Source organism: Phoxinus phoxinus (genome assembly GCF_949152265.1).
Source record: "Phoxinus phoxinus genome assembly, chromosome: 2".
Classification (NCBI taxonomy): Eukaryota; Metazoa; Chordata; class Actinopteri; order Cypriniformes; family Leuciscidae; genus Phoxinus; species Phoxinus phoxinus.
In genome coordinates this window covers 47,194,417-47,215,188 of record NC_136877.1, presented here as the reverse complement: position 1 = coordinate 47,215,188, position 20,772 = coordinate 47,194,417, and the positions used below count along the sequence as shown (strand labels likewise).

General features: G+C 41.6%; 1 protein-coding gene across 9 annotated transcripts in view; it reads right to left on the bottom strand.

Annotated features, from left to right (window-relative positions):
- serpinh2 (serine (or cysteine) peptidase inhibitor, clade H, member 2) overlaps positions 1 to 20,772 on the bottom strand; it is a 50,624-nt gene that overhangs the window by 18,308 nt on the left and 11,544 nt on the right. For 2 of the 9 annotated variants that reach the window (XR_013794442.1, XM_079584557.1), the window contains exons 1-2: positions 10,200 to 10,610; positions 7,600 to 8,225 (exon numbers count right to left, since the gene is read on the bottom strand). Coding sequence is in view for 8 of the 9 variants with exons in the window: in XM_079584557.1 (XP_079440683.1) it covers positions 7,600 to 8,218 (619 nt within the window). In the remaining variant the exon portion in view is untranslated. Of the gene's footprint in view, positions 1 to 7,599; positions 8,226 to 10,048; positions 10,612 to 13,268; positions 13,624 to 13,700; positions 13,982 to 14,687; positions 14,901 to 20,772 lie in introns of those variants that run through there. The other 7 variants (XM_079584556.1, XM_079584558.1, XM_079584552.1 and 4 more) reach the window with 6 other exon arrangements.

Genomic DNA, 20,772 nt, shown 5'->3' with positions numbered 1-20,772 from the left:
AAACAGTTTAAAGTACCAAGCAAAAGTTCTTTCACTCTTTCATTAGTCGTGTTGTCGACAGACTCGAGTGTCAGAAACTGAACACACATCTGTAAACTGTATCAGTGTAGACAGCGTCAGGGATTATAATGGATGTTATGTTTTTTATGCGATGCTCACATTCAGTGTAGGAAAATGTCAGCCGTTAAGCGACTGAACGCCAGTGGGCGGAGCCTATGGTGTGATGATGTATAACTATTCGTCCTGGAGGCAGTCATATGCAAATGTATTTGCCCGTGTGACATTTGATTTCTCATTTCATGATCCCTTTAACTTTGAACATAGACATTAAAGATACTTTCAGATTATGCTTGGATAGACGGAAGAACTTTTCTGATCTATGATGAAGTGCTTAACATTCAAACGTTTGAGATCAGATTTTTTTGGGAGGAAAATAAATTAATGCTTTTATTCAGCATGCATATTATAGATCAAAAGTGACATTCATAATGTTACAGAATATTTAGATTTCCTTTAAATGCTGTTCTTATGAGCTGTTAAAAAATTACAAAAAAAAAATGTATCAAAGTTTCTAAAAAAAATTAAGCAACAACTATTTTCAACATTGAGAATAATAAGAAATGTTTTTTGAGCAGCAAATTAGCATATTATAATGATTTCTGAAGGATCATGTGACGCTGAAGACTGGAGTAATGATGCTGAAAATTCAGTTTTGACCACAGGAATAAATTACATTTTAAAATGTATAAAAATTTAAACCATACAACTTTCTTTTCATTAAATATTTAGCTTGATACGTGGATTTTAAGCTTAAGCTATTTTTCTTTAAATAAAATTCATATTTTGCTATCTGATGCAATGACATTGTTACATTTTGAAATGTGGCTTACATTGAAATGTCGCTTACATACCATTTGTATATACATTTATTGGTCATAATTAGAAGAATTTCTACCCCATTTGTAATTCGGTGCTAGTTTTTCACTTTCCCATCACAGTCGTCACCTGATCGCACGTCTGTATCTAGCTCCAGTTTATCCAGGCCTCTGTTTTGTTGTGCCTAGTTTGTTGAGGAATGTGCCACCCAAGAAGAAATTTCCATAATCACCTTTAAACACTCCCGGTCTCAAAACCACTGCTTTCAGCATTAAACATCCTCAACCGGAGGTTTCCAAAACATATTCCTTACAGATAATTAGGAATACCATTAACAAAATCAGAAAACAAACAAAACAAAGAGACAGAAACTTGGTTAGAGAATTCCTCTTTAAAGAAAAGTGCCTAGTTTCATAAACCCGAGACGAGACGTTCAACTGTCATTTATTATGAGAAACACCTGATCCTGTGCAAGGAAAGCAAACCTCTCCGGTCGGCCCCGTGCCAAGCTTTGCATGCGCCTCAATGGTATGTTAGCAGTTCCCTTTGAGCTTGTGAACACAAGCCAAGAGCCAGAGAAGTTGGATTTCAATAATTATACAGGGGGATGAAATTTGATCAGTCTAAAGTTCAAAACACATGGCATGGTATCTGTCAGTTATTACGGGGTGGCAAAGCTCTTGGAACTGCGAGCATTAAAAGGGGAATTCTGCCATGCGAGTTTCTGAAATGCCACACAAGGATTCTTGTCACTGCGGTCTTGGCTGGCAATCAAAAGAAAGAAAACATCCTGGGAGACTCTGTGACTGAAAGAGAGAAACAGTGACCCGACGAGCATTCACGAGAGAGAGGCGCTCATACTTTCTTCATTAATTACAGAGCGTAAAGACAATGCGGCTATTGTGTGGTTTAGCGTCTTGAAACCTCTCTCATGCCCATTTTCACTAATAACCGTGCCACAAACAATAAAGCTAAAACGCTCTGATTTAAAGCGCTTTCATCTTCTCTCGCCAGATCCTTTGGTGCTCTGCTTTTCGGAGGTGAAGTGTATGTGCTTGTTTTGGGGTTTGCTGTGCAGAGCACAAAGACTGAGGTAATGAGCTGAGCGAGTGTTGTGTCTGCCACCACAACACACCCCGACTGGGCCTACAGTTCCCTCCGTCTTTCTCGTTAAACCAAAAATCTCTTATCTGTCACCCCTGTCTTTCTTTTCCCTTCACACCTGTGGCTCTCCATCTGCCCCCTGCTATGAGCTCCAATCCAGTTATTCATGGTGTCTGGCTATTTGTTTCAGTGTACGGGGAATTATGAATTGTACATGCATCGGAAGACCGTAGCCTGTACGGGAGTGAATCCCGTAAATTATCGTCCCCTGTGTGTAGGAACACAACTCACTCCTGAAATTGGGATGATTGACGGCATCGCAAAGTTCTGGCGTCTCGCCGGTTTGGTATCCGCTATTAATTATGGATGTAGCGATACCCTCATGTCACGATTCGATACATATCACGATACGATATTATTGTGATACTCCAAGACATATGGTAAAAGGTTAACAAAAAATTAACTGTTGATTAAAATGCTAAATTTGATATTACATTGTGTGTGTAAAATGAATATGCTTGGACTTGGTGCTGGAAACCCAATGCACAGGGCAATAGTGACACCAGATTAGAAATATTCATGATTCTGAAGCTGAAAATACTGAATTATTTTAGGCGAATTTGCTTGCACTCTGTCACTGACTAGATATAAGTAATGTAGGCCACTTTTTACTGGTAACATGAGACATTTGGCATTATCAGGACCCACAAATATTCCCCCATTGCATTATTATACATTATATTCAACATTATATATAGTAGTTTAATCTAGTAATACATTACTGACACTAAAATTCTGGGGAAAAAATGATCACACAGTAATTTTTATTTTGGGTGAACTATACACAATACATATTGTCACTATCCACGTTGGATTTTTGTATTGCTATATAGTGACACGATATATTGTTACACCCCTACTATTAATATTACAGCAACCAAAGACTTATTATGTTCTGTAGTTTTAACGTAACCCTCGTCTACAGAGTTTCGTTTATGTTTGGAAGGCTGCTTCACAGAACGCACACTTATTAAAAGCGTTTTTGGGCTTGTTGTTTGGTGTGGGTCATGATTTTTTGGTCTAGTTTTTAATATTAAGCATTTGGATTTATCTCGTTTTAGTTCGCTGTTTATTTCTAGGAAGATCTGGCAACACAAATGAGTCAAAGCTTGTACCTCTTCCTCTGGGATTCCTTGAACCACACGCATACGCATAAGAATGACACATTTCTTATGCACGTTAAATTATATGTCATTAACAAGTTGTTCGGCTCCGTACACACTGCATCGAATTTTTGGGAGTTAATTCGGTTGTAGAATGCGGTTGTCACTCCCGTAAATTACTGTGTGTGTATGGAATGGGAATAAGCACTAAAAGGGGAGAATTTAATTGAATTGTGTATGTGGCCAATAAAACATTTGTAACTTACTCCCTAAAAAAATCTAACTATTAATTCAAATCCACTTGAAGCGGCACATGCATGATTGAACGGTCCAGGAGAACAGAGCAAACTGCTCTCAGATTAACAACCAGAGTAAAAGTCCACAAACGCCCCATCAGAGAGGCAATGAAAAAGCTTCGGACAAAGTTAATATTGCACAGGCGACTAAATGAATTACTATAGAACCCTGAAGCGGTGCGACTACTGACTGCTTTTAAATTATAAATCCAAACTATGAATTCAATTTTCATAATCTCATTCACAGGGCCCAATCTATTGTCTGATCTAATTTGTATATTTCATCGGCTGAATTAATGAACTTCCACCGACTCCCGCTTCTTGCTTGAGAATGGGGAAAAAAAATACGTAATTAAGTCAAAACATAAAACAAAAGAAATTAATTAGATTGCTTATCAACCTAAAATCAATCCAAACTTTATTTCCTGTTGCGTTTGGTGGTAGAGAGAAGCTCTCCTCCCACCGCTCCGTTCCCATCGCTCTGTGTTTAAAATAGGATCAAAGCACCTGCCAGTATTACTCAGACAAAGAAATCGATGAGTAGAACAAGACTCCAGCATGTGGGTGAGACAATGCACAAAAGAGAGAGAGAAAGAGAGAGAGAGAGAGATCTCCAGTGAAGTAGAACAGTATATAGCACCGGCATGTTAAAAACTCATTTTAAGCCCTTCAAGCATATTTAACGTCTCTTCTTGGAACTGACAAGAAATTTAAGTATTGTTGAACCATCTCTGATTTGACTAAACATGGCACTCAGTGTACTGCACAGCTTTTGTGTGAATACAATATTACTACTATTACTGCTCAATAATAATAAGACAAGAAAACTACCATCTCTAGAGTGTGTCAAAAAATGTTCCTTTCAGTTTTAAATGTCTGAACATGGGTTCAAGGTTAAAAATACTAGATCAGAGCCTTGGCTTAGTGGTTAACATGCACACTCTGTGGTTAACATGTACACATTAAACCACAGTGTTCATACGGATATAAACCTAGCTCAAACGGTAGAGAATGGTGCTAGCAACACCAAGGTCATGGGTTCGATTCCCATTAATAATGCATGAACTGATGAGTTGCTTTGGATAAAGTGTCAGCTAAACACATGTGAATATAAGATATAATGTATATTAGATGCAATACCGTCTAAAAGGACCAACAATACAGAAGACACGTTCTGTGCATATCACGCACATTTTCCCAATTGCATGGATTTGAATAACCATATTTATTAGAAATGACAAAGACAATGCCATTCACATAATTAAACATGCAATGTGATGCTCATGTGACAGCTCATGTGACAGTAATGCAGTATACAACTGTTCGTTGTGGCATAAAGCATACAGGTCCATATATTTTTTTAATAGTAAAGGGATAGTTTACCAAAAATGAAAATTTTATACATATAATGAATAAAGCTTCATAAGACCTCAATGTATCTTCAGGAGCCGTGGGTTTTAGGTTTTTTTTTGCCTTATGTTTTTTGGACTCCTAAAGTGACGGTAACCACTGACTTGCATTATATGAAATCACCAAGGACCACAGTTTCAGCTAAAAATCTTTACTGGTCTACTAAAGAAAAATTATTTTCTAAAGAAAATCCTTACTACTGAAAAAAAAGCCACCTACATATTGGGTTGCCTAGGGCGGGTAATTAAATTAACAGCAAATGTTCATTTTTGGGTGAACTATCCCTTTAAGGCAATAGCCACTCACTGGAGGGCAGGAGATGCAGACGATCATTACTACATTATTTAAGATGACACACCACCTCTCCTGGGAAGATTCCTGATATATCAACCCTGAACATGTGAACTACTGTCCCATTTGTGAAAGAATCATTCTTTTGAACCGATGCTTTGTCGATTTGTTCAGACCGATTCACAAAGCGCTAGTAAACCACTTGATTGTAGTTTGGGACCTGTAATGAACTGTCGTCAAAAAATTATGAATCGTTTATCCCAACCAACTCACTGTAAAACAAAAGTTCATCTAAATGAATCAGACTTCCCAGCGTGAACACAAACAGGTGTGTATACAGTACACAAATAAATACAAACACATATGTTGTAAACATGCTCCTCACAGGTGCATCTGCTACACCAACATAAATCACTATAATCACACACAGGTATGTTTTGCACACCCCCTAAAGTGTGATACCTTATCCTCCAAGCTAATTTTCACCTTCAGCATCAGTCGTGCAACTGCTTATACTCCATTTATCAAGCAGCGGCACAATCTGTACCAGCTAATTCTCCAGCATGCACGCGAGCGGAGGCCCAGCGGTGCTACGACTACTCCATCTGATGCTGTTTGGCTCAAATATCTGCGATATCTGCGCGTGTAAAAGTGTTTTAACTCCCCAATGACTCTGGAATTGGTAGAGAATTGAAATTATTTGAGAAATTGTTTGAGTTGCAACTCATTCTAGTGAGGATTTCGATTAATCCCAATGACTCTTTTGAATCAGTTCACCAAAAAGATTTGTACACTGATTTGTATTTTTTTTTTTTGGGATGTCTTTCTAATCTTTACACAACAGTTCAAAAACTGTAGTAGAGCATAACAGAGGTGTTCCTGAATAAATCAGTGTTAAAGGGACAGTTCACCTAAAAATGTAAATTCGGTCATTAATTACTCATCCTCATGTTGTTCCAAACCCGTAAGACCTTTGTTCATCTTCACAACATAAATTATCTTTTTTAATTAAATCTGAGCCAGTTCTGTACTCTCCATTGACTCTATCCTGCTTGACGCGAGAGAAGTAACCTCGTTGGTTCTCGCACGTCTAGTGAACATGCTTGAGCTTTAGTTTACCACAACTGATGTAAGAGTTGATATTTGACATTTAACATTTACGCATTTGGCAGACGCTTTTATCCAAAGCGACTTCAAGGTATATATTTACATTCTTATCAGTTCTTGCTTTCCCTGGGAATTGAACCCATGACCTTGACGTTGCAAGCGCCAGCGCTCTAATGTTTGATGAGCTCAAACATTGATGAATGTTTATATGTGAATAAAAGCCTAAATTCAATCTGTTCAGCGTTTAAAGCGATCAAGTCTCTTCAGAAATTCTTGACTAACCAGCTCAATTCATATGGATTCGTTTTTTACGATCTCTTTATGAACTTTTTAAAGTTTCAAAGTGGTAGTTGCGTAGCTGTCAATGGAAGGACATAAAGCTCTCAGATTTCATAAAAAATATTTTTATTTGTGTTCCGAAGATGAACGAAAGTCTTACGGGTTCGGAACGACATGAGGGTAAGTAATTACTGACAGAATGTACATCTTTGGGTGAACTATCCCTTTAAATTATTCAAAGAAACGCTTATAAAAACAGTGGCTGCATCCGAAACCGATCGTCACATATACACACTTCAGAATCTCACCGGAAGTAGGTCATTCTAGTACTTTTTGTCTTTGTGAATTCTGACATACTACTTTTGTCACATACTGTTCAAACATGCAGAGTCCATTTTTTTTCTGAATGAATCAGTGTTTTTGAACAAACTGGTTTAATAAATGATTTAAATCCCACATGAATTAATGGTTCAAGTCCCAGTGCTGTTAGAATGTAAATCAGCGCTCCTGGAAAGCCCCTCGGCCAATCAGATTACAGAGCCGTACTATTAACAAAATATTATTCATTTATATTTGAAATATGCATATCTACAAATCTTATATGTCTACAATATAATCAAAAACACTGATTAGTTCATTAACAAAGCATCGCTAAGAACTCAAATGATAAAACAATAATAAATGCACTTCCCACAGACCATTTAAGTAGAGCCAGTTTTCCAGTGCATCAGGCAAGATGAGGCCATGAATTTTGCAATGCAGTCTGGCCACTGTCCAAACACATAATGGACCATAAAGCTTCAAGATTAGACACAACTATCCTCTAAGTACAGTAGACAAGCCACACCTTCAGTAAAACGCTGTCTAATTCCTGTTCCTAAAGCATGCTATTCACAGAAGCTTTAGTCCTTCTTCATGATATGCCATGTCCTGTGATATGTCATTTGCATTCATTCAGTGATGAAAATAACTTTCCTTAGCCTCTTTGACTCAATGTTATATTAGAACAGAATTGTGCTCTACCATTATATTAAGCCAGCTAAACTAGCTTCCAACTTATTGTTTCTTCTCACCTTTAAAGCGCAGTGCATTGGCTAGGATCATGGCTCCAGGTTTGCTTTCGAGCGCTTGTTCCAGAGCTGCTGTCTCTTCCCCATCCATCCCATTTTTAGCCCAGGACTGGAGCTTCTCCATGTCAGGCTCTTTCTGTGCATCCTCCAGGGCCACATGCTGCAACCCAAAGTGGGTCTGGAGCGTCTCCAGAAAGCTCTTCTCCAGTGCAGGGGCTTGTTTGGAAAACAGTGCGGAGGAACTGTGCAATGTGTAGCTGCTTCCATTAGCTTCACGCACAGATTTCAGTGCCCTGGTCAAAGCTTCTCTTTCCGCCTTCTCATTTTTGGTGATCCTCAGGAGATCATGAAACTGGGCTACTGTGGATCCATTAGCTCCACCTCCGAGAGCCAGCAGAGAGTTGGCCAACAGAAGCGGGGAGATGATGGTGTTGGTCTTGGAAGCGTCGACGCGGATCGACCTGTACAGCTGCAGTCCCAGGCTCCAGGTGGGGTGATGTAAGCTGGAGATTTCTGGCTGAGGCGAGCCTTGAACTTTGGGTTCCTGTGGAGTAGATGACCAGACGCTCTGTAGAGCCAACAGTAGTAGAGACAGGAGAGGGACAGGACACATGGGCAGCATTGCAGGTCTGGAGAGAAAGTGAAAGAGAAGAAAATATTAAAAATATTATTCCACAAATGTTAAGTATCTTAGGGGGCCATTCACACAGATTGCATTTTGCATTCCACAGCGCTACTTTTCCATTGTTTTTCAATGTAAATACGCTAGACAGACATATTTGACCGTTGCGCCCGTATCTTTTGCAGAGTCTCGTGCATAACACTGCGCTCAAGTTAGCCTATAAGAAATTCAAGAGTTTCCCCCCCCTATCCAATGCCTAAGTTCTGCGAAAACAAAAACTCATGCTGTGTGAATGGCCTGCTTACATCTGGCCACTTCATGCGTTTTCTCAGATCGGATAGCTATCTGATTTATCAAAACGATTCCATTTACACCTGGTCACATAAATATGTTTTTGCAAAATGGATATAAATCCGATCTTCAATTCTCACGCTATATGCAGATTTAACGGAGTTCACGTCACTGAAAGCAACAGTTATAAGCTGCATTTTATTGATCATCAGCTAAAAATTCTGAATCAAAGACCGCAATAAGAGAGAGCGGCAACAGCCCTGGTAAGATCATTTTGTTTCTTTACTTTTAACGGATGATGATTGTGTGTTAAGCGTCTGCGACTTACTTTCACTTCGATTTGCGATAGTTTGCAGGTTGGCTTGATGAATAGATCAGCTGCGGTGATGCAGTTGCGTCATCATATCTGGCTATAACATGACATATAGCCTATAACACGCTCTCACAAGTTTATTTTTTAGCGTTTTTGGGTGTCTGAGTAACATTTACATATGTGGTTTCAACAACCAGATGCATACACTTGTCCAGTTTGGTCTGGAATGTGGCCAGACCTCCTCCTGAAGTGGTTTGAGCGATCGGATTTAAATCCGTCTCGAATGCGTTTCGGAGGGCATTTACACCTGGTCGTTTCACGATCGGATAGCTATCCGATCACATTATTTACTTCATTAAAACATTTTGTATTGTGCATTATTCATTGGTGCATTTAATTCAAAAGAATAAAAGTGTCTGTCTCCTTGCTTCGCCTCTGAGATTTATTTTGATTATAATGATTTTTGTTAAAAACACTTTACCCCCCACCAAACACTTCATTCTGGTATAACGTCCACTTTTCAGACTAATCAATTTTCTACAGACAATATCAAGTCCCGTCCAACCAAAATTTATCTCTCTCTCTTTCTCATTTCACAAATGCAAGATTATATTAAAGTCCTGAATCCCAAGGATGGATTATGGTCCTGCGCGGCCCAGGGCACCAGTATTTGGAGACCCCCCCAAAATTCATTGATTTTAATTATATTATTGGCAAACATTCAAACAGTGTTTGACTATCTATATCAATTTACATTTGCAGTGCCTTGCTTCTGGATGATTCAGAAACCCGGGGCCCAGGCCATAATCCACCCCATAGAACAACAAAGGAAAAATTAAATAATATTCTCAGTTGCCTTAAAAAATAATTAACAGAGTTTACTCCAAAATACCATAGTGACCACAGTACAATACAAAATTAATTATTATACGTTCTGAAACCTTCTGAAAGAGATTCCGTTTTTGTATTATAGTTTTACAGTAGTATCAACTGTTGAACGTGGTTTCTGTCGTGATATTATACGACTGTCCCCCTAATCCCGACGTCCAATTCGTTTTACAGACAGTTGCATTACTAACAGGGCTCTAAAAAGTAGCAGGGATCCTCACGACCCATACATCTCTAAAATCAACGTTAAAATCCTTTTAAAACCATGAACCGAACAGAGTCCTCCGGAAATTTCGCTTTATATCCGAGAGATCATAGAAAAGACCGAGTAAACAAACCAGTTAAATAACAGCAGACGTCGGAGGATATTATACAGGCGGAACAGTAGATGTTGATTTTTGCGCTTGCTGTGCGAGAGCAGCTGTTCCGTCTGCTCGGAGAACTGAGGGGCAAAAACACAAAGTGAAAAAGTTCCTTGTTTGCTTGTACCGTTAATTAATTAAAGCTTCCTTCTTTCCACTGGCTTCTTCTGCGGGTTTGAGCTGAGAGGAACTGACAGGGCAGGTTCAGACGTGACAGAGGAGGGTCTTTTCACAGTTTGCTCACTTTTCTACCATTCTCTCTCGACTCAATCCGGGTATTTTTCAGCTTTTCAAAAATCGGACATGCCATTTCTAGCAGATACATAAATAATGCATTCTTGTTTACCGAGTCATTTTTGTCTATCAGTGTTACACACCATAAAAAGCGTCAGAGCGCATACATTTTTTTTAGTGTTTTGACCTTCAAAATGGACAAAAAGCTTTCTTTTTACGCAACTGGTTCCCTCAGCTGTACCTCGAGGAAAGCACGCAGTTACCAAAGTGACCGAAAGGGGGCGCGCGCGGACTATTCTGCCCCGGCCCAACATAAGGTCGACTTGTCCTATAATAGTGTGTCATGTTGTATCCACCCGCGAAAGCATTAAACACACTCCTCTTCCTTCTGATTTACATTTCGAGCTCCCAGTTTTTGGATTTCAGCTGTGACATTTTCCAACATCCTCAGAGGAAGCTTCATTTAAAATCATAACAAAAAAACAGCTGAGGTAAAGTTCAAGATTAGTCAAGTTGAACTGCAAATTGATCAATGAGCAGATAGCACAAGCAGACAGAATCAATTGATGTTTAGATACTCAGAGGCAGTGGAAGAGGAGGATCAGGCCTGGGGACAGACTCTCAGATCACGCCGCAACACTAAACAGCCTGCTGGGACATGACAGTACATAGACTATGCCAATTACTCCTCTAATCCACATCACACTCCCAGATAGTCTTCTACAAAGCACACGCTAGCGAATACACAAGCGCACTCTCAGTGCGTCTATGTGGCTGTCACACACACACACACCGTAGCTTGCACTCATATGTTGTGATGGCTAATTAGACATACATGCTGTACATATGCTATTTGAATCTAAAGCTGTCAGAGGCCTCATAGTGCATTCACCCCCGACGTGCGCATGCTGATGGAAATACGCCCCTCCTTCACACACACGTGCACTAGCGTAGCGGTAATGATGACTAATGTGTGACTGGTCATGGCTGCTTGCTTTATGTGGAGGATAGGTGTAACTGGATACGTCTTAAGCATCTCTGTGGGAGCTGCTGCCTTAAGGACACCGGCAGAACATCACGGTCATTGGAGCCTGTAATTAGTTGCTCTCTCATACTGGTCTACAATCACCCCCTCCCTGTCTTCAAATCAAAACCTTAGCGGTTATAAGAGCCGCAGTTAAACAGATCAGGTTTTTACAGTCAGGCGAGACTATAATGAGCAGGTTTCACAGATCCAGCGGCCCAGGTGATCCATCTACCGCGGATGCTTCGCACATAAACGAGTCCCCGGGGAAGCTTCCCAAAATCCCTGTACACCTTGTGGGAGATTTGCATCTTCCCGGGGTGTCACCTTTCACCGGTGTGACACCTTTGCTACTCTTATATCCAGCCTTTGACCTCCTAGACGCACCTTCACACCCTTAATGCTCATTTCACCCCTATAGTTGTAGCAATGCGTGGCTTTCCGTTGATGTTTCGAATGGATCTTATTTCCACTTAGCAGGTCATCCACGTACACAGATTTTCTACATTAGCCTCGAAGTAGGTTTGTGGGTTAAATGTTTGGCCCCGGGGCATGACTACACTGGATTAGAACATCTAAAAGGGAATGTATAGCTTGTTTATGATGATTTGTTTATGAAGATCTCATATTCTGAAGCATGATACAGAAATGAAAACGTTCACTCAAGAAGTGACCCGAACATCACAGAAAGTGTTGACTTAAACAAGGGATGCACCAATAAGGAGATTTTGGCAAATACAGTGAGCCAATAATTATTTTCATGTTATTGCCACTGACCAATAAATGGCTGAGAGTATAGAACTGTAATTTTCATCTTAGTGTAAAAAAAAATAAAAATCTAAGAAAGATTTGTACATTTAAAAATAAATCATTACAAACTAAAATCAAAGCCACAATTAAATTTAGGGATCATAACTTTATAATCTACAGTAAGAGAAAATCATTTACATTTTGAGATTTGCATTACATTTAACAGTTTTAATAAGTAGGGTTTTCAAGATGTACTTTTGATGGCAAAGGAATTCTAAATGTAAACCTATGAGGAAATGAGCATGCACAAATATAAAATACTGGCTAATATTCTTTAATATAAAAATACTCTAATTTTGGCAGATAATTGGGTAACACTTTACAATAAGGTTCATTAGTTAATGTATTAACTAACATGAACTAACCATGAGCAATACATTTGTTACTGTATTTGTTAATCTTTGTTAACGTTAGTCAATAGAAATACAGCTGTTCATTGTTAGTTCATGTTAGTTCACAGTGCATGAACTAATGTGCACAAGATTTTAATAAAGTATTAGTAAATGTTGAAATTAACATTAACAAAGTGATTCATAAATTCGGTATACGTGCAATTCATTATTAGTTCATGTTAACTAATGTAGTTAACTAATGTTAACTAACGAACCTTATTGTAAAGTGTTACCGATAATTGATACGGTACCCATATCGTGCCTATATCTATATCACCCTAGCATTGTGGCAGTGAGTTTTCCACAGGAAAAGCGAACACTTTCTTCAGAATGTGTAAAGATCTAGTTTACTCTGCTATTTACCTTATTATATGCCTCCCGAAAGGGCACAAATTTGCTTCAAATATGTTGGACGTCTTTATAGTGCCAGAGACAATATACAGAAATAACTGACGTTTACCATTTAGCTTAATTGATTTTCCTCATGGATGCTGTCTTGTAAAACATGCAGAGTCCCAAATTCACAGTTCATCTTCTCTCCCAGCCTCTTCTGGACACCTTTAAGGCAGAGTATTGGTGTCCATCCAGTCTCATAACCCGCAAAACACTCTGCCAGCGACAGGAGACGAGAGGCAGGGCGAATGACATTTACGGTACAATAGGCCCCTGATTTACTTTCCGTGCGAGCCTGTAGACAGTAAAGCTCTCTCTCTCACACACACACACACATACACACCTTTACTGCAGGGGCTTTTATACGTTGGAGCCATTTCAGGACAAACAGTGGGGTTGGGCTCCGCCAGTTCATCATCATCATCATCCCTGACCCGTGGGCCCCGCCGGTCCCGTTTCACGCTTAGTCTCCCATGTATGCTGGTTTCAGAGCAGTCCCTCTCACATGCATTCAAATTCCCATCATAATGAGAGCTTCTGGAATACCGCTCTGAGATCAGCGTTAAAAGAGAAGATCTGTCAACACCCCGTCGTGCTAGTTTGGATCCGAGAGCGTTGAGTGACGGACCTATGGCGCGTTTCCCAGTGCTTTTAATCCATGATGACTCTATGGGTCTGACCCGTAGCAGCAAGTAGGCCTGAAAAGAACATAAACACATGTATTTCCTCCGTCTCTCCCCTTCTTTCTCGCTCTCTCATTCATACAAATACTCACCCAAGGGTGTATAGTCTACAGGAGCGGAGGTCTGGATAGCTAAAAGAGCACAAACACACACACAGACGCAGTTGGGGGGAAAACATGTTCACAATTGTCAGAAATCACAGCGCCATCTGTTCTCTGTCTCAGATGTTTCCAGGCAGAGGCTCGAGGATTTTCCTGCGAGACGAAGCAAACCGGGCGGCCGACCCTCAGGGCGATCCCGAGTCAAGAACAAGGGTGTCGGGTGAAGGGAGCAGATGACGGAGGTGGTGTTTTTCTGTAACGCCGTCTGGTTAAAGCACACATAGGCAGAGAAATATACATAACCCATGCCTGACATGTGAAATTATTTTTTTAAAACTGAAACGGTTCAACATTTAAACAAAATATATATAAAAAGGTGCATATATTTTCATCATATTTAATGCACACATTTTCAACAAGGTTTTTCCATAATGTTATGCAAGCATATGTCAAGAACCGCAAAGATTTCCCTGCACAAAGATGTACAACTCTATACTACAGTAGATGTTTGTTTCTGCCACAGAATAAATAAATAAAAAGGTACAGGCAATTAAGATTTTTTTTATCTCCCAATTCTGACTTTTTTTCTCGTAATTGCGATTTACATCTCCCAATTCTGACTTTATAACTCGCAATACTTTTTTTCTTGCAATTGCAAGATTATACCTCCAAATTCTGACTTTATATAATGTGTAGAGGCCTCAGAAACTCATGTACCTATCAAACATGCATGTGGGTGTATAGGGTTAAGGGCCGCCAGCAACAAAGTGACCTGAAATCATTCATTTTTAATAAGAGATGGGAAAGCTTGGTGAAGGCAAAGCTGAACACAATTCAACTTTATGCAAATGACCAGTGATGTGATGCAGCCAATGGGAGTGCAGATAGTGATCCATCACCTGATAGAGTAACCATAAACAAAATGGTATACATACAAATAAACAACAAAACCATAGCTTATATATATATTATCCATACCTGCATGATGACTCCAACCTTCAACCAGATGGAACTGGATAATATTCTAAATGTTCTGAACCAATCTGACGCCATTTTCTTCTGGAAACAAACTTTGTTGCATTATTTTCCTGTTATCTCTGTAAAACCTGTATGACTTGCTTTCTTCTGCTGAACACAAAAGAAGATATTTTGAAGAATGTTGCTAACTAAACAGTTACAATTCCCATGCACTGACTTCCACTGTATAAACAAAAAATTCAATGGAAGTCAGTGCGAACCAAAACTCTTTAGTTCTCTCAGCGTTCTTTAAAATATCTTCTTTTGTTTCAATGATGACAGAATTTTCTTTTTTTTTTGGTAGGGACTGTTTCTTTAATATCAAACGAGTAATTTACTAATTTTGAAGATCCAGTAGTTAATGTTCCATATGTTCACACTAACTTAAAAAATGACAAATTCTAGAAAAATGTAACAACAAAAAAGTTAATACAGTAAAATGAAAAATAACTTCTCAACCATTAGTCATGTAGATGTTTAAGTGTGCTAAATATAAATTCCTGGACAGATTACACCAGGCCTATTAGCACTGACCTTTGACCTTTACTCTGACCAGTGCATAATGAGATAGCAAAACATCCACTTGGTGCACACTTACGAATCTTGGCAGATGCACTTCGTCACCCATCAAGCGTTTCATTAATACCACACACAACCTTCACATACTGCTTTTCAGAGAGGAGCATGTGTATGGGGACACACAGCTATTAGCATATGTAACGGTCCTGCTCGGATGTGAACCGGGGTCTCCACCGTGGGATCCCACGTGTGCTAATAAGGATACTAAAGACCGCAGCCTCTAGCATCAGTCGCTAGCACCTCTTGAGGCCAGGGGAGTGAGGTTTACACACACAACTCTTACTGGCCGACCTGCGTTACACTTACCCCTAGGAGTGGGACAAAATATCGATAGGGCGGTATGTCGTTGTTCTTCTGCGTGCGATACGAGAATCGATATTCTGGCACCAATTATCAGTATATGAATTAATCAAATAAAGCGCTCTAAATAGATTTCCCTGCTCCAAACATTGCTACTTCATGGCTCCTCAAGGTGGCGCTCAACACATGAATGATGGAAACGTGAACATAAGTTAACTGAAAAAGAGGTTTTTAACGGGATGGCAGACAGCAGTGCGAGTAAAATAATAGATGCCCAAACCACGTCCAAAGTCTGGATCCACTTCGGCTTTTATTTATACCATTGATGGGACAAACAAAATCAACAAAGATTACGCGATACACAAGAACTGCCTATAAAAGTAAAGTGCACAAGTAATACCACAAACATTTAACGCCACTTGCAACGCCATCACCCGGATCTCATTGAAAATGTTTAATTAAATTAAAATGTTCAATTTCATTTATGGACTGAAAAACTTGCTGTGCTGTTTCCACAGTTTGGACTTGAATAAAGAGAGAAAACTGCACTTAACCTTTTCCTACTCATCCCCCTAAACCTCACTCCCACCTGGGTCACGGCACCACATTTAGCCAGTCCTACTCGACCTGCTCCCAGCGGGATTCAAACCCGGGTCTCCGGCGTGTGCGCTAACAAGGACGCTAAAGACCACAGCCAACATGGGCGCACAGAAACAAGCTGCGAAGTCTCTGAACAGTCTGAGCTAACTCAGACATGATCACATACACATGCTGGTTTAAACAGGCACACCTTCCCAGACAGATGGACAGACACGCACACAGACTTTCTTCAGTTCTCACACTTTCTTGAACACACATGGTGATTTGCTCAAACAGATACACTCAGATACTGTTTTCCTCTCTCTCTCTCTCTCCTCTCTATCAACAGAAGCGAGGTTAACTGGAGCAGTTAATTGCTCAGAGTGAGTCAGCGATGAGTGGAGTGTTTGGAAGTGGCACACACTCCTGTGCTGACAGCTGTCTTTATATAAACTGAACACTGCTCAACCCAGAGCGGCTTTCCATCCCAAAAAACCCGACCGGCACGGTTCTGCAACGTGTCTTAGATCAGCAGGGAACGGAACAGACGCCGGAGCGCCTCCCCCTCGCTCTTTCTCTCCTTCCCCCCTGCATCCTTTCTTCACATTGTCCTGCTGTGTTTCCATCTCTCTCTCTCTCTCTCTCTCGGAGTCTCTCTCTTTCTCCTCCTCCCTGCTCGGCTGCTGCCAGGAGCCCAGCTGGCACTGTCATGTCTGATAGCCTGGAACAGACTGGGCGTGTGGGGGGGGATTTGACGACGCTGAAACGGCTACAGCACAATGCATTATGCATTACAGGAGTGTGTGTGCATGCGTGTTTCCGTGATGCGATAGGAGCACGTTCACTTTTGGCTCAAAGAGGCGAATAAGTGCAACCAACATGGCCGTTGTGAAAAGTGAAAAGCGGATGCTGATCTGGTGCTCAAGAAACATTTCTTATTATTATCAATGTTGAAAACAGATGTGCGGCTTCATATTTTTGTGGAAATCGTGACACACTAACATTCAAAAGTTTTGGGGTCAGTTAGATCTTTTTATTAAGAAACAAATACTTTTATTCTGCAAGGACACATTGATTTGATCAAAAGTGACAGTAAAGACTTGTATGATGTTACAAAAGATTTCCGTTTCAAATAAAAGCTGTTCAATGACATTTCTATTCATCAAAGAATCCTGAAAATAATGATTAAAAAAAAAAAAAATCACCAAAAAATACTGTTTTCAACTTTGAAGATGATAAGAATCATTATGAACAATTGAGCACCAATTATAATTGAGGACTTTTTTCCATTACAGAAAAAAAATACATTTTAAAATATTCAAGTAGAAAGCAGTTATTTTAAATTGTAATAGTATTTCACATTATTGCTGTTTTTACCTCATACATTACAGGAGTGTGTGTGTGTGTGTGTGTGTCCAGGTAAACCCTACATTATGGGGGAAAAAATGTCCGAAATCCTTGTTCATGTTCATGTAGGACATTTTTGGTCCCCATGAGGAAAACAGCTTATAAATCATAATAAGTTATGTTTTTGTAAATGTAAAAATGCATAAAGTTTTCTGTGATGGGTAGGTTTAGGGGATTGAATATAAAGTTTGTACAGTATAAAACTCATTATGTCTATGGACGTGCAATGTTTTAATTAAACATGAAAACCCATTGTGTGTGTGTGTGTGTGTGTGTGTGTGATGGAAGCATGCTCGTTTTTGTCTCAAAGAGTCAAACATGGTCGTCGTGAACAGCGAGGGTGAAAAAGTGAAAGATGCATAATGCGGCATTTAGCCCAGCGGTGTTTTGCGAGCGGCACAAAGGAAGTGTTCTGAATTTTCAGCATAATGCAGCCCGCATACACAACTCTCACACACGTACACACCTCCGGGGCCCGGGTTGGCGAGGAATTGTGCTGTTTTAGTCTGTAGTGAGGTGACTGATGGCTCATGCCCGCAGGCGCGGAGAGACAGCCATTTCTGGGCCTCGCACATTTCAGCCATCACTCAGGGATTAAAATGGAGAGATGAGAGAAAAAGTGCTCGATGCTTTCACCCCTTCACACGGCCCTAAAAATACCAGGCCTGCGGCTTGGGAAAGGAGAAGAGTACGAGAGACAAAAGAAAGGAGCAGAAGAAAAGATATGAGCCTTCGAGGGTCTGGAGAAAATCAACAGGTGATGTCATTTATCCAAATAATGACTTCAGCTACCGTGGAGATGAGACTGTAAGTGCGTTTTGAGGGCATTAGGCAGAAACTCATAAAACTCGAGCGAAGAGAGAGAGAGCGAGGAAAACAAGGCCGCTTTCCCATCAAGTCCTCATCCAGCTGTGCTGAGTAATCAGCCACGGCTAATGCTGTGGAGTTCATTACGTTTCTTGTTCCACATCCACCACAACTAAACCCCGACATTAAACCATTAACGGTGGCAAAGGTCATCCAGTGTGTACATTAGCCCCAGTCACACGGGAGTTCGATTTTTCACTGGATACGGGCGGATTTAAGGGACGACCTGTGGCTTGGACTTGTGAAAGATGGTGTGGAAGCAGAGGTTAGTCATATAAAGTTTTGGCCTCGAGGCAGGTTAGCTATGGAGACTCGGTCTGTGTAGCCTAATTAGTAACGGGAGCTGACAGGACGGAGTGCGGTGAGGTAATATAAGATTGTAGTGACTTCAACAGCTCATCTTCCCTAATTTCCCCTTAGGGATCAGTGAAGGACATTCATGCATCCATCCATCTTTGCTTGGTCCACCATGATTTTGTATGTGGTTCTAATGATTGTTAGTGCTAGTCTATTTATATGATATAAGGTATATTTATTGTATGTAATACATCATTTATGTATTTATTCAGTCATTTGTTTGTTATTGTCATGATTAGTGTTCCTTGTCTTGTCTATTAGTTATCCCAGGTGTCTCTCATTTCCCACGCCCCCTTGTTATCCTGTTTAGCTCGTTTGTCTCTGATTATTTAAGACCTGTGTTTCTGTCCTGTCCTTGTGAGTTCTTGTTTAATGTTTAACGTTGATGTTGGTTGTTCTCGTTCCCGAGTCCCGTTATCCTGTTTTCTAGTGTGTTAATAAAACGTGTGCTGCATCTGGATCCTGCCTCTTCTCTGCTTCAGCCGCACCGGCGTTACAGAAGAACTCACCGCAACGTGATCCAGCAGCCATGCCTTCCTGGAATCCAGACGTGCAGATTCTCCGTCTCCATCAGGAGAATCGCTCCATAGAGGAGTACGTCGCGGAGTTCATGAGACTGGCGCCTCTCGCGCAAATGAGCACCCAGTGCTTGAAGATATTCTTCCACGGGGGATTATCAGACCCACTTCGGTCACAGATGCCCGGACCTGATCCTTCCGTGACTCTGATCCAGTATGTCGAGTGGGCTCTTTCTATGAGCGGTTCGTCGTCCGCAGTGGGCTTAGCGGAGGAGGTACGGGTGCTTCACGTGGGCTACATTCAACCGGTGCTTCTCACGTGCTCGGCCAAGCCTACGCCGCGGGAGGTTCCCACCGAGTCCGCGCTGCACGTCAGCCCAGCCGAACCCGCGCTGCACGTCAGCCCAGCCGAACCCGCGCTGCACGTCAACCCAGCCGAGACCGGGCTCGACGGACCAGAGCTTTACGTCAGCCTCGACGAACCCAGTGAGTCAAGTGCATCCTGTGAGTCTACTGAGTCAAGTGCATCCTGTGAGTCTACTGAGTCAAGTGCATCCTGTGAGTCTACTGAGTCAAGTGCATCCTGTGAGTCTACTGAGTCAAGTGCATCCTGTGAGTCTACTGAGTCAAGTGCATCCTGTGAGTCTACTGAGTCAAGTGCATCCTGTGAGTCTACTGAGTCAAGTGCATCCTGTGAGTCTACTGAGTCAAGTGCATCCTGTGAGTCTACTGAGTCAAGTGCTTCCTGTGAGTCTACTGAGTCAAGTGCATCCTGTGAGTCTACTGAGTCAAGTGCATCCTGTGAGTCTACTGAGTCAAGTGCATCCTGTGAGTCTACTGAGTCAAGTGCATCCTGTGAGTCTACTGAGTCAAGTGCATCCTGTGAGTCTACTGAGTCAAGTGCATCCTGTGAGTCTACTGAGTCAAGTGCATCCTGTGAGTCTACTGAGTCAAGTGCTTCCTGTGAGTCTACTGAGTCTACTGCATCCTGTGATTCTACTGAGTCTCCTGCATCCTGTAATGAATCAAGCCCAGTGAAGCGCCGTCGCAGAAGGAGGAGGAGGACTCGTTGGGCTCGCCAGGCTCCGGAGGGCGTTCCCAGACTCCTCGCCCTGCCGGCCCCGCCTCTGCGCCTCGCCCCGCCTCTGCGCCTCGCCCTGCCGGCCCCGCCTCTGCGCCTCGCCCTGCCGGCCCCGCCTCTGCGCCTCGCCCTGCCGGCCCCGCCTCTGCGCCTCGCCCTGCCGGCCCCGCCTCTGCGCCTCGCCCTGCCGGCCCCGCCTCTGCGCCTCGCCCTGCCGGCCCCGCCTCTGCGCCTCGCCCTGCCGGCCCCGCCTCTGCGCCTCGCCCTGCCGGCCCCACCTCTGCGTCTTGCCTTACCTGCGCATCTCGGGCTTCGGGAGCCTTTTCCGGTGGCGGTTCCCAGCCTGGAGGTCTTGGAT